General features: G+C 44.0%; 1 protein-coding gene across 1 annotated transcript in view; it reads right to left on the bottom strand.

The window, feature by feature from the left end:
- The window catches only part of nell2b (neural EGFL like 2b), a 69,691-nt gene that overhangs the window by 19,629 nt on the left and 35,658 nt on the right, over positions 1-14,404 (bottom strand). Inside the window, exons 13-15 of the mRNA XM_080757987.1 lie at positions 7,632-7,757; positions 594-716; positions 28-123 (exon numbers count right to left, since the gene is read on the bottom strand). Of these exons, the coding sequence (XP_080614113.1) occupies positions 28-123; positions 594-716; positions 7,632-7,757 (345 nt within the window). The remainder of the gene's footprint in view (positions 1-27; positions 124-593; positions 717-7,631; positions 7,758-14,404) is intronic.

The following is a 14,404-nucleotide window of genomic DNA, read 5'->3' as shown; positions in this document are numbered from 1 at the left end:
ATGGGGTTAGTGTCACAGGATGCCTACCTGACTCACACCTGGTCCCCGTGTAGCCCTGCTGGCAGATGCAGCTGTCGGGAGACACGCAGGAGCCGCCGTTGTGGCACCCGCCGTCACACATGGCTGCGTGGGGGACAGGTTTGGACACGGTCAACTCGTTACGAAGACTGCACAACATGTCACAGGCAATAATAATCAGAGTAATGCAGATGGAACGCGACTTTAATGTTCTATAACTTTCTCCCTCTCTCTCTCTCTCTCTCTCTCGGTGCGTTTTAGCAGCGGGGGGGGGCGACAGCCAGACGAATGTATTTGTCAATGGGACTCCGGCGACTACTGTACTGGCGATAGCAGGTCGAAAAGTGGGCGGATGAACATCGCCCGAAAAGATGAGAATATTGTATCTTTTGGGGGCGACATCGTCCGGCAATAGCAGGCTTTTAGGCCGAAATTCACGTGTCGATCGCCGTTCCATAGCCTTGCAACAGAGTATTTCTACATTGCAGTATTGATACATTTACTGAAGTAAAAAATAATTGTACTTCTTCCACCACTGTGTGCGTGCGTGCGTGCGTGCGTGCGTGTAAACAAACCTCTGCAAACAGTGCCGTTTCCTATGAAGCCTGGTTTGCAGGAACAGCTGTGACCCCCCACCGTGTTGAAGCAGATCGCGTCCTCGTCACAGCTGTGGCTGCCGCTCTCACACTCGTCGTGCGCTGGAAAACACAGAGGGAGAGAGAGAGATAGAGAGAGAGGAACGAGGATGTCTTGTTAAACAGTAAACACACATGACACACGCATGGCTGAGTAGCATGCCAATTTAACGTGCAGGCCAGGCCATGTATAACTCTGCTGCCACTCTGTAGATCAGGGGTCTTTTTTTAGGCCAAAGACCCCTTAGCAGAGAGAGAGAGCGATGAAGCAGAAACCGCAACTAACATAAAATAAATATTGTACTTATATGTATTATAAAAAATGTCATAAATTTCATAGATTCTATAGCTTCATAGATTTGTTAGACAGCTCTGTCATCAGTGTTGTGTAAATTAATGTTGTTTATTTCTGACATTCAACCAATTTAACCCTCAATACGTATAGTATTGGCTCTGTACTTTCTTTTCCCCCGCTACACGCCTACACCAAATATCGTGTACATTTTTGCCTAATATTCCACACAATATGGAGGCTATAGGGTTCAATTAGGTTCCCAAGTTGCATCGTTCCCAAGTAGACTGCGACGGGCACGTACAGTACAGGTCTTTATACAGTATGTATAAAAAAAATAGATCCTATCACAAAGACTTGGCAGTCCCCGTGTAGTAACTCTGAGGACCCCCTGTTGAAGACCCCTGGTCTAGAGTATTATCTTTTCTATTGCAGAGCCAGACCGATATCGGTCGGGGAAAAAAGAAGGGTCCTAATATAGACTCCCTGTGGGACACTGGTCAACAAAGTATATGGGTTTTTTAAAAATGGGCACAGACCTACATTTTTTATGTTCACCGAGAGAAACGCAACGAGCAGCATAATCTTTGTTCGATGGTCTGGATACATGATTTTAAATGGGATGTACTTAACATGTCCCACACCCTCTAAAATAAATCTACACTCGGCTGCAGCATTACAGTACTTCACTCACTCACTGCAGCTCAAAGGCAGGTCAGTCTGCATAAAAACCAACAGTTTGACCAGTTTGCTGTGGCAGGACGACAAAATGAGCCACTTGACATTCAACAAACTCTCAAGGAGCAGTGTTATGATTCATTAGTATTTCATTATTCCCAGTCTGTTGACAAATTTGACAGAGGAACTTGATGCCAGGATCTAGGATTAAGTGTGTGTGTGTGTGTGGTTGAGTTGAGATGAGTGGCTAATTGACTACCAGCTGGTGTGAGTGGTGCTACATGTAACCATTAGGTGGAACCAGGCTGCTGATTGGCTCCTACTGTATGTTGGTGATTCCACTATAAATCTGGCTGTCTCCAGCCTCTGACTTCTTCCTAGTCAGCCAGGCTCCAAACACCAGCACGTTAGTTACAAAGAAAGACAACCTTTCCAAGCTGCACAGACTGGTGGGGGCGGAGCATTTCACCAACCGATTTCCATTTGGTTTAATGTCTACGCCCAAGAGTTACAGTATGGTGGTCCCTGAAAATAAAACGTTTGAGAACCACTGGACTCCTAATGTGCCACGCATAGCGCCATAGTAAATCATACATATTCTGAAGAAAAACCTGGAGACTATAATTGGGTCATTATAATCCTATGTAAAAATCTAAATCTGCCATGGACGAGGTCGAGTCTTGCCCCGGACACATTTGTCTGTGTGGGTTGGGGACATTTTTGATGACCCCTATTATCATCCGCTCCCTGCCTCCCTCTTAGTCAGTGTGTAGGAGTTGAGGTTGTGTTGACATTGTGTTATAAATAACACAGCCCTTCCGTCAGGGAGCTCATGCTCCCAGCAGAAATCATTCCAACAGTATTATCGTGAAGGCTATGAATTTGGTACATGTGTTTATGTACCGCATTCATCACTGTGAACTCATAGCACATTAAACGGCTAACAGTGTGCCAAAGCTGGTGGGATGTGGGCTCCCGTGCATTGACACACATCGCCCACAAACAGACACACACACACACACACACACACACACACAAAAAGAGTGAGATGATATGTGAGGGTGAAGCTGTTTATCTTCACATGCTGGCTGCTGTCACAAGTGGCTCCGCATCAAGAAGACTAATTAGAACACACTGTCACTGAATACAGTATACAATAGAACTGTAAACTGTTCTATTGTAGCAGAAGAGTTATGGTGGTCCTTGAAATTAAAAACTTTGAGAACCACTGATAAATACAAATCAATATATAACATTAATTATAGTCAAAGAAGTGCTCAAAGTTAGTAAAATGATGTAAATAGTACAGTAAAGAGTATAAAACATTTACTGGTAAATGGCATGGTATCGGATTGGCAGAGACTGGCATACTCGCCGATACAAATATCGCATTTTAGGCAGTAGCGGGCTATAGCATCAGCTATAGCTATATTTTAGGCAGTAGCGGGCTATAGCATCAGCTATAGCTATATTTTAGGCAGTAGCGGGCTATAGCATCAGCTATAGCTATATTTTAGGCAGTAGCGGGCTATAGCATCAGCTTCTCCCAATACTGGTATCGGAATCAGAACAACTCTACTATAAACCTGATGTATCATCATCATAACCTTTATTTCAGCTCGGCGTGACAGTTGGTATGCATGCAGATTGGCTATAAATATATATGAAACTGTCAAACTGAAACTGTTACAGTAAGTAAGTCTGTTGGTTTAAAACAATATTTAACCAATGATAGATATTTGGACGTGCAAGGTTTCCACCCGACAGCGACAATGTCTACGTTTAATGAACTCATCTTTGTTTTACTGCTAAACAGACAAACTTTCTTTCATTTCAATCATTAGTTTGCTTGTTGGAGTAAAACTTCTGTGTGTGTGGGGCCAGTTGGATTAATGCTACAATTACAAAAATGCTAATGATTCTTATTGAACGGGTCTGCAACATAATTACTCTGGTGCAAAAACGTCTCCCGTGTACACTTACAGTAATCAGTGTCTGGCACTCCTTTGCAAATGGCACATGATTGCATAGCGGATATTAGCTCGGCAAGCCAGGAGGCCGCTTGGGCGCTCCAAACACAAGGTTAAGATCTAATCTCTGCGCGCTCTACAGTATTATGGGGATATTGGCTCGTACAAATTCCATTAGCTTCTAGGCTCAGCAGCACCGCACAGCAGCGCTTTAATATCTTAGCTTGGTATCACGGCGAATAAAATGGCCAGATACAGTAGGTTATCAATCAATAAAAGTGTTGCCCAGAGTGACTGTAATTCTCACTGCTTCTGCCCTCCCACTCAATTTCTCTTCATCTCTGCCGTGACCATGTTTCTGTGTTTCTCTGACTTTGTGTCGCTTTGTGTGTGTGTCTCTCTCTCTCTCTCTCTCTTTCTTTCTTTTCTGTTTGCCTCTGCTTCTCATCATGAGACTTCAAGCCTGACTCATACACAGATACATATTTTATTGAACTCCTGGAGCCGTGTGTGAGCTGGAACACTATAGACAGATCTTGTGAGTGCTGTCAAACAATTCATTCTCAAGTGTGTGCGTGGGTGTGAACTTGTGTTAATAATTGAGAGCCTGAGTGTGTGTGCGCTGTTCCATTGCACTGCTTTAATTAGAAATGTTATAACTATTGTTATACTCTAGTATGTTGATTGTGACATTTCAGCTGTTGATAAATACACTTCCACGTGTGTGGGGGAAACTCATGTCTCAGCTTCAGGTCTCATTATTTGAACATGTGCATTTTTGGGGAAGACAATGTATAGAGATTCTACATTAAAGGAGTAGGTTCACCCAAAAAAAATCGATTACAGTACACACCATGAATTCATCAATAATTGATGACCAGCTGAGTCTCTGGCGGAGTCTCCAACCGGAGACAATAGAGCGCCGCAGTCCCTCCCCCTTTCAGAAAAACGAGTGGCCCAGGAAATGAAAACCCAATGCATTCTCCCATCGGCACTTCTTATTTAATTTATTTAAAGCCAACTCGGATCGTGACAAATCATGACAATGAACACAATGTTTTGGGCCGATCAAATAATTTATAAGACGAAAAACAAAACAAATAGTGTTGTCTCCTGACTTTCTTTTCTTCTTTCTAATGATTTGATCGGCCCAAAACATTGTGTTCATTGTCATGATTTGTCACGATCCGAGTTGGCTTTGTCCGCGGCGTAACCGTCTTTAAATAAATTAAATAAGAAGTGACGATGGGAGAATGCATTGGGTTTTCATTTCCTGGGCCACTCGTTTTTCTGAAAGGTGGCGGTGTCGAAAACCATTTATTATGTGAGGGTCCTTTTTTACACTCTCAGAGTTTAGTTAATTAGTTTGGTTAAAGAGTTTTACGGTCCCTGTGTGTGTGAGGCACGGGAACATTTCATATTCCAAAGTCAGGCGTACTGTAGCTGCAAAGTATTAAAATGAGATCATAAAGGTCATTAGTAATCACTCCCATCTCCATTTCATTAGTATCAAAGCCATTCATTACGATTGAACCCTGTGACTCACCGTAGACTGCCAAAGGTCTCAAGCTATTTGTCCAACCAATAAAAATTACCTTGCCCTGATGAGTTTTCCAATTAACTCCCCGGGAGATAAATGGCAACAAAAACAGTCTGAGTATTCTTTTTGGCATTAATTAATGACAGTTTCATATGTCAAATGAAAGCTTTATGAGGCAGCAAGGACGAACATTTTCTCAAACTTCTTTCCTTTCTTAGTTTAGTAGTCTATTGCCTAGTTTCTCTGCTTGTCTCTGCTTGAATTCAAAAAAATTAATATTATGCCCAGTGCCTTGCCTCTGGTAAAATATTAATCATAGTCAGCGAGAGATAAGACAAATAAATAATTGGAATGCTAATGTTTTGTTCGCTCTTGGACGATGCAATCTGTGGCCCCAGCTGCCGCATCAGCTGTAATTACAAGACACGATAAGCGGCTCCCGTCATTAAAACTCTGCAGTGTCTCGTGCCACTTGTTCCCAGAGAATGGTTTCTCATTAGGCTGGACTCTGTGTGGGACGAGGGGAGGGCGAGCGAGGTGAATGAGATAGCCGGATGAAAAGATGGCCGTGCAGATCAGAGGAGGAGAGAAGACGGAATGAGAGGAAGAGGAGATGAGAGGGGAGGAGAGGGTATAGGGAGTAGAGGAGAGAGGAAGAGAGGAGAGAGGAAGAGAGGAAGAGGAGAGGGGAGGAGAGGAGAGGGTATAGGGAGTAGAGGAGAGAGGAAGAGAGGAGAGGAGAGGGGTGGAGAGGAGAGTGTATAGGGAGTAGAGGAGAGAGGAAGAGAGGAGAGGAGAGGGGTGGAGAGGAGAGTGTATAGGGAGTAGAGGAGAGAGGAAGAGAGGAGAGGAGAGGGGTGGAGAGGAGAGTGTATAGGGAGTAGAGGAGAGAGGAAGAGGAGAGGGGAGGAGAGGGGTGGAGAGGGGAGGAGAGGGGAGGGTATATTTACACACTCACTCCAGAGGGGCCACATTGCATATTTCTGTCGTAGCAAAAATAGCCGATCTACAAGCTCAAAACGCGTCACACGGCGACGCGTTTTGAGCTTGTAGATCAGCTATTTTTGCAATTATTTGAATTGAAATTTCTAATTAATTATTTCAAAATTGGACATAAAAAAGACAATAAGATTGCATCATTAAGCTACTAATTTACACTGAAGTAATTAAAGTGGGTCATGTTTGGAATTGTAACAGCTGAAATCAATAATAATATCAGTATTTATTTCTGATATTAACCTTGAGGGCCACATTAAGTGAAGGTGGGAGCCGCATGTGGCCCCCGGGCCGCCAGTTGCCCATGTATGAGCTATAGGCTATACCATCCCATTGAGACCATGGGCAATCAAGTCTCAGCGTGATTACATTATAATGAGAGGGTCTCATCACTGTGTGAATGGACTCTGAAGACCGTCCGTGCTAATGCTATAGGGATGCACATGTACGTAAAGAAAGACCGTATTAACACAAGGAGAGGTGGCCATCATCTGTATCCAGTAACCTCTGCCATTTGCTTAATGGAAAATGGGACTCTTGAGGAGTGAGTACTTTAAAAGCACCCCGTAAATTAAACCGCATGAACCCTCTATTCATTGACCAGAGTCCCCCGGGGAGCAATAATACTACTGTAGGCCCCCTTCTCCCATTCCCCGCCACACCAAATCTCTTTGCAGAAATAGCTGATCGATACGCGCTCACAAAGCGCTGCAATGCGCCAAATGTTTGCCCAAGACTAAGAACACTATAGGTTTCTTTCAAGTGGTTGAAACTTTCATCAACTGCAGCTAATTAGGCGCATACCAACAGAATGCTCTATTGTTCTAAAATCCCCTTCTTTAAAAGAAAATAACAAAAAAAAGCACCACCTGGTACGGTACAGTAGCTCAATGCGTCAGTATCCTTACACGCGGACACTTATGATAATTGTCTTATCGCCTCGCCTCAACTCTCAGCTGTACAATCTAGAAAGCAGTGCATGTCTTTAAAAAAGGTCTAGGAACATCAGGGACTTCTGTTTGAGGTATAGGTTGGCTCTTTGTGTCTTTAAAGAGGTTTTTAAGAGGGTTATGATAAGGATCATCAGGGAAATCTGTTTGAGCTGTATAGTCTCTGTGGCTCTTCACGTCTTTAAAAACGTCTTTTAGGAAACATCTTGAACTTCCGTTTGAGGTTCAGGGCTGTATTTTGCGTGTCTTAAGTACCAGGTCTTATTACTTAACTTAAGACCTGGAGGCGTGATCAATGCCATTTGGCTATTCTGAGTGGCCAAAGAGCATTGACCACGCCTCCAGGTCTTAAGTTAAGTAATAAGGGTCATGTTTACCTATGAGATCCAAGATGATATTTCTTTCTTTTACTTGCTTACTGTAAAGATGGACTAAGAATGTCTGCTAAATGCCTAAATTGTGTGTGTGTGTGTGTGTGTGTGTGTGTGTGTGTGTGTGTGTGTGTGTGTGTGTGCGCGTGTGCGTTTGTGCGTGCGTGCGTACCAGTCTCACCTGTGCAGGAGTAGTCGTCGATGCGTAGGTATCCAGCATGACAGATACACATAAAGGACCCCGGGGTGTTCCTGCACAGGGTGTTCTCTCTGCAGTAGTGCTTTCCCTCTGCGCACTCATCAATGTCTGCAACATACAGTACACGCACACACAAAGGTCAAACAAAAATGACCACTGAAGGTCAGATCAGTGTATTATGCCAGTTGTTCTCAAGGAATAAAAGTCCCACAACAGCATTGCTCCTATAAGTGTTTACTTTACTTTACAACACAGAAAATATATATGTGGTGCAATGTTTCGGGCCACATGTTGGCCTTCATCCCCTGATGAAGGCTATGCTGATACTATTTTTATGTTGCATTACCATGTTTTTGTTCTGCCTAAATTGCCTGAACTGTAAATTGTAACTCTGAGAGCGTGCAATTGCAACAACCACACGGACTATCACAGCCGGGTCCATTTGGTTCCATTTGGTCATTTCAAGGGTTCTTGAAATTAAGCAGTTTCTGCTGTGGGCGGCAGACAAACATAAATAAACCAACATTTGCTGAGTTTGCGTTCTCCTTCTCAGTTGCGTTTGACCCACAGGGAGCTGCACTATAAAAATAAAATAAAATCCTCATTGTTAAATTAACTGAGAGTGTAAAAGACTGACCCAAATGAGTGCCGTTAGGTCCATGTGGGATTGTGGGTCCACTTTGACATTCAGACGGTGCCGTGGCGGTGGACCCTGTACAAGTCCTGCCTTGTGTATTGACTATTTATCACATTATTTATTCATAACTACAGACAGATATTACTTTAGCAGTATGTAGTGTAGATTCAACCATGCATTATGAATACTGTATAGGACCAAATCAGCTTCACGTAGAACAAAGCTAAAACCATAGATATTAAGTATAGATAGGCCAGAAGTGCCCTACTGTATATGTCCATGTTCACGGCAGCCTACTTTGCTGGGAGACCCGATGATGCCATGTCTAACCAGAGGATGCCTCCCCGTGTTAAACGTGCAGAACAGGGTGTCAAAAACCCAGATGTTCAGAAATATATAGATAGGATACCATAACTACAGAAACTACAAGACTACGGTCTTTTTCAGCACGATTGTCTGTCTGAGTGTTGCTGTTGAGCTTCACACGGAGCACTGTAACAGTACAGTACAGTACAGTACAGTACAGTACAGTACAGTACAGTAACTATAACAATTACAGTATAGTTATTTATATAGCACATTTAACACAACCGAAATCGACCAAAGTGCTTCACAAGAAAGAACAACATTTAGAACCAGAAACATATAGCAATAGAAATTATAAAAGCTAATTAAAAATCAGATGGCATTAAAAGCCAGGGAGAAAAGGTGCGTTTTAAGTATAGGGACTTAAAAATCTCGATGGATTGGACAGCTCAAATATGGTGGGGGAGGTTGTTCCACAACTCTGGGGCTGCCACCACAAAAGCGCGGCCACCTCTTGTTCTGAGGGTTCGGGTTGTTTTTTACAGGACAGTGTAGAAAGACAGAAAGTCGGGGGAGGGCAGCTCCAGTTGGAAATCAAACCAGGGACGTTATGTGGTTGACACACTATGCGGTTACTGTAGCGACAGTATACCAGTGAAGTTTGTCATGGGGCTTGACTGAGTGTAGAATTAAGTGAGGTGATTGTGTGACTTTAGGAGGAGAAGGTAGACAAAATGGGGCTCAAAGAGGTTCCAAAATAGTTTACCTATACTAGATCGAGCATGCAGCAGTGGGATAACTGGGAGATGCAATGCAACAGTGTCTAGCTAGCAGTAATGAGGGCTGTAGTCTTGGTGAGACCAAGACTACAGCCCTCATTAGTGCTAGAAACTGTGAGGCTGTGCAGCGCACATTGACTGAGGGTGAGCAGGAGAAAATAAATCTTCTCCTTCCAAACGTCAGTCGAAGCGGGCCAGGAAGAGGGGTCGTCATTTATTCTCTCTGGCTCACAAAGACTTTCCCTCTCCGGCGAGTCGGCGACTGAACAACAGGAGTCGGGAGTCTCTTGCCGGTGAGCACCAGATGACAGCCAAAGATTCAAGGCTTTTTTTACCGTTCTTTTTTTTCTTTTGTTACACCCAGAGTCAAGACTAACACACCAACTAGTAAAGTGAAACTTAACGAGCACAGGTTGTTCGGTGTCGAAAATTTAAAGTTACGCTCGAGGGCTCTGGCTCGCCTTGTTATCCCCGGGTATTTCTGCAGTGCTTGAGAGTATTTCTTTTCTTTTTACAGCTGCCTTCAGGGGATGTAAAAGCCTTTCTGAATAACAAAGTCAAGCCTTTTGAATTTGGCTTTTCTGGCTTCAAACAGAGAAGTGTGCTCCGAGGAGGCTTGCCCCTTTCTGAGTGTAAATTCTACACTTGCCCCGCATGCCGTCTGGCATCTGCCTTCATGGATGACGCTCTGTCTGTCTCTTTATGCTGTCTTGTGCAGTCTCTTGGGTCTGTACTGCATATGCCTATGTATGTGCCCTGTACTGTGTGGTGATTGTGTCCCTGCCGACGCTGCTACGCCAATCCCAGCTCTGCAACATTAGGTGAGGTTGAGGATTTTTCATGATATGCATATGGCTGTAATAAGATCCATCATTAAGACTGAAGATTGTAGGCCTACATGTCAAGATGCAAGCTAAAGTTCACGTTAGCATGTTAACTATAATTCACACACACACACACAAGCAGGAGCTCATTCTGGTCTTTGTCAAACATAAATAGCAAACATCCACTCATGTTCTCAATTTACCGCTATTTACCCTATATAGTCCCGAATATGTCAGATATATTCAGTGCACATTCCAGATTAAATAATCACCTCAGGGATGATGGAAGTGATGTGAAATTGTTTCACTCATAACACACTTACAGTATTGTACTGTACCGTCCCAGCCTTCAGTATAACTAAATAAAGTCTCAGGCGTGCGTGTCAACAGTGTGGTCAACTGTGAAGGATATCACACATCTCCCAAAAAGACCTCCCTGGACCCGGATATACTTGCAAACTACAGGCCCATCTCAAACTTTCCTTCAATCTGGCTTTCGCTCCACCCACAGCACAGAAACCGCCCAGGGCCACGAACAGCCTCCTGATGGCGGCTGACGCTGGCTCCCCCTCACTACTCATCCTTCTGGATCTTACGGCCGCATTTGACACCGTCGACCACGACATTTTAATTAATCGCCTTCACTCTACCATCGGACTCAACAATACAGCATTAAACTGGTTCAAATCCTATATATCTCCGTCCGGACAGAGTCTCCCTGGGAGGTATCTCACACCCAGCCTGTCACCTGCGGTGTCCCCCAGGGATCTGTCCTCGGTCCCACTCTTTTCACACTATACCTGCTACCCCTTGGCCGCATCATCAAGAGGCATGGAATATCTTTGCACTGCTATGCTGATAACACACAACTATACCTCAAAACCAACACAACCCCCTCGTTACCACCCTCACCATCACCACCGCCCCTATACTGTACATCCTCACCACCTGCCATGGTTCCTTAACTTCCTTCCCCCCTCCCCCCCAGCCTTCATAGCGTTCCTAGTTGTTGGTCAGGAACATGAAGCCTGTGCATGGTGAACAAAACCAGAGGGAAATAATCACTTCAACCCATCACAGACCAGAGAGGGAAGAAGAGGAAAAACACAGTTTCCCTTTCTGCTACAGTTGTCCCTCAATTAGTAATTTAAAGTTTAGCCGTCAGAGTTAGCAGTAGCCTACTGTAGCTCTGGGACGCCTCGAGGCATTCACAGCTCTGAGACAAAAATACAGATTAGGAATGCACACATGCTTCTTCTTCACTAGAAAGGTTGACAGATGTGATATGGGATCTCAAAGCTATCCAATGGTTAACGTGGTTTCTTTGAGAACAATTCATTCACATTCGCTTCCTATATTTGTGCGTGTCCTTGAGGCCTAGTAAACACGCTGAATGTACTGTATTTCAAATAAAATGTTTGTGTCATTATTGCATACATTAACAGGTAACAGCCTGGTTATATACAGTTCCAAAACCATTTGAGCAGGTACAGACAAGAAGAAGGTCCTGATAAGGGGGGATAAGGTCTAGGAGCCAGTTGCACCACCTCACACGGTTACAGTTCAAAGTTAGCCTATAACTTAAATCATTTAAGTTAAATGGCTTTTTAGTATTTTAACTATTTACAAAAATAATTGTAACCCACCCACCCGGTGCCAATTACCTAAGCTGTAGTCGTGGGCACTACTCTCCCTCTGCGAACCTGGGGAGAGCCCCAAACTGAGCTCATGCTTCCTTCAATGCATGAGGAGTGCAGGCCGCTACTTATCACCTGACGGGAAAAGGGCGTTTTCCTGGTAGAGCATAGAATGTGGAAGGAACACGCTATTCCTTTCCCCGGCTGACCACAGGGGGAGGCAGTATAGAGGCCAGGATTACTGCATGTTGACCCCCACAATGTAAAATCCTCTGAGTTGATTCAACACTGTACTGTACAGTACACACTCTCAAGAGGTATACAGACCTGAAAGTCTGCCCTAATGCCCTATATGGAGAAGATCCCTGATGTCATCAGTACTGTATGCCGATATGGCAGGGGTGGCCACACCTTTTTGACTTGAGCTATACTTTCAAAATGACCAGCTCAACAAGATCTACTGACCCAACTCATTATTATCCCTACTAATGCTACTGCTACTGATGTTTATGTGCAACACCCTTGAAAACAATGTATTGCATTGTGGGTTGGAGCTGACGGGCCCTTTTTATGTCAATCAATCAAGTCACCTTAATTCAAGGCATAGATTACATTTCAAGGGGCATGTCATAATAATAATAATAAAACATTATTTATTATTTTTAAGCCAAGTTACAAAGTGCTTGAACAATCAAAACAATATAAAACATCAAAATACAACAATAACGTAATAACAAAATAATAATAATGGAGTTAAGGAGGTAAAAAGGCCGACCTGTATAGATTTTTAAGTATATTGTTTTTAAGAGAGATTTAAAGCTCGTTAAGGAACTGGTTAGCCTCAGTTCCTCTGGTAGGTTGTTCCAGAGCCTAGAGGCCTTAACAACAAAAGCTCTCTCCTTTAGTAGACCCAGAGCAGATGATCTAAGGGTACGTGAAGGTACATAGTATTCAACCATTGTACATAAATAGGTGGGAGCAAGACCATTAAGAGCTTTAAAAGTTAATAATAAAATCTTAAAATCGATCCTGAAAGAGACTGACAACCAGTGGAGTTCAGCCAACACAGGTGTCATGTGATCTACCTGCACAGCCTTTGTGATCTACTAGTAGATGGATGTGAGACTTGTGCTTCACAGAGAAAGCACTCCATGGCATGCAGTAACATCCGTGAGATACTGTATAGCAGTATACTGATACTGGGATTAACAGACAGATGAGACAAGCCATTCTCTCTCTCTCTCTCCCCTCTCATTTCTGTATCTCTTCTTCCCCGCACGCTGGCCCTTCCGCGCCTCATGTCTCTCGTCTCTTTATCTTCCCTGCCTCCATCTCTCCCTGGCCCTGTCTTTCTCCTAATGAAAGGATAGAGGTCTGAGAGACGGGGGGGAGAGACGGAACAGCGGGCACGCTCAGCTGGTGATACATTTCAGCAGACAGTATATAGCACAACATTCCCTGAAAAATAAAACAAGACAATTTGGGTGCGGGGGGGAAAGATCTCCCTGGGTGAGCCTGGCTGGGTCTGTCTGTCTGTCACGCATGGACACACACACAATTTTCCGCAAGTCACTCGCCATCTCTCTCCCCCTTTCCTGTCTAATTACTTAACTGTACTCTATCAATAAAGGCAAAAAACATCTTTAACCTGGTGTCCCTCTCGCTCCGCGTCATAATAGGCGTTCATGTTGAAACATTTTCAAAAATATAGCGACACCGCACCGTGACACGTTGTCACTTGTCAGCTTGTAGATGGGCTAAGTATGCAATTAAAATAATATAAATCAGTATGTATTATTAGTTTCCGTCAGTGAAAAAAGGTAGTCGACGAACAGGTTTGTAGAAATACAATTCATTTTGGAAAATAAATATATATATATGTACAGTATAGAAAGAAGCCTACAAATGCGTACAGACTGAAAACATGAGTGCTACATTACTGGTGCAGGCTGCTCTTTGTGCAGAACAACACATCAGGGCACGACAGCGTAAAAAGTGACAGCCCGGCACTGAGGAGATCATCGTCAATGTGCTGGTGTCACCTCACATACACATCATAAAAAAACCTCTTAGACTCAAACGCTGTGTGCCAAGAGGTGACAGGAGGTGACAGGCCACTTTCAGAGAGAGAAAGAGAGGGGGGGGGGGTTGAAGGAACTCTTTCTTTCTCTCCCCTTTTCTCTTTTTCTGTCCCTCACTTTCTTTCTCCCACTCAAAAGCAGTGTGACTCTCTTTGTAACCATTTCTCTCACACTCTCCCCTCCCCATTATTTCTCTCTCTCCCTCTCTCTCCCTCCTATCTCCCTCTCTCTCTCTGAAGCACTCCCCCGAGTGAGTCTCTTGTCTCCTTAGCTGGCTGCCATCAAACATTTAGCAGCGACATCATCTGCTATTTGCAGCAGCATGCAGGGAACGACGAACCCACAACAAGCTGCGCGGATCCACAAACTCCTTCACCCTTTTGTTTTCTCAACATATGTGACTTCTCCCTCGGCCACGCCTTGAAGAAACGAGAGAAAGTGAGAGCGGTATTGCGCGCACGCATTATGCCGCTCTCTGGCTGAGAAGCCCT

Source organism: Protomyctophum bolini, assembly GCF_963924005.1.
Source record: "Protomyctophum bolini genome assembly, chromosome: 23".
NCBI lineage: Eukaryota > Metazoa > Chordata > Actinopteri > Myctophiformes > Myctophidae > Protomyctophum > Protomyctophum bolini.
This window is presented reverse-complemented; position numbering and strand designations above follow the sequence as displayed.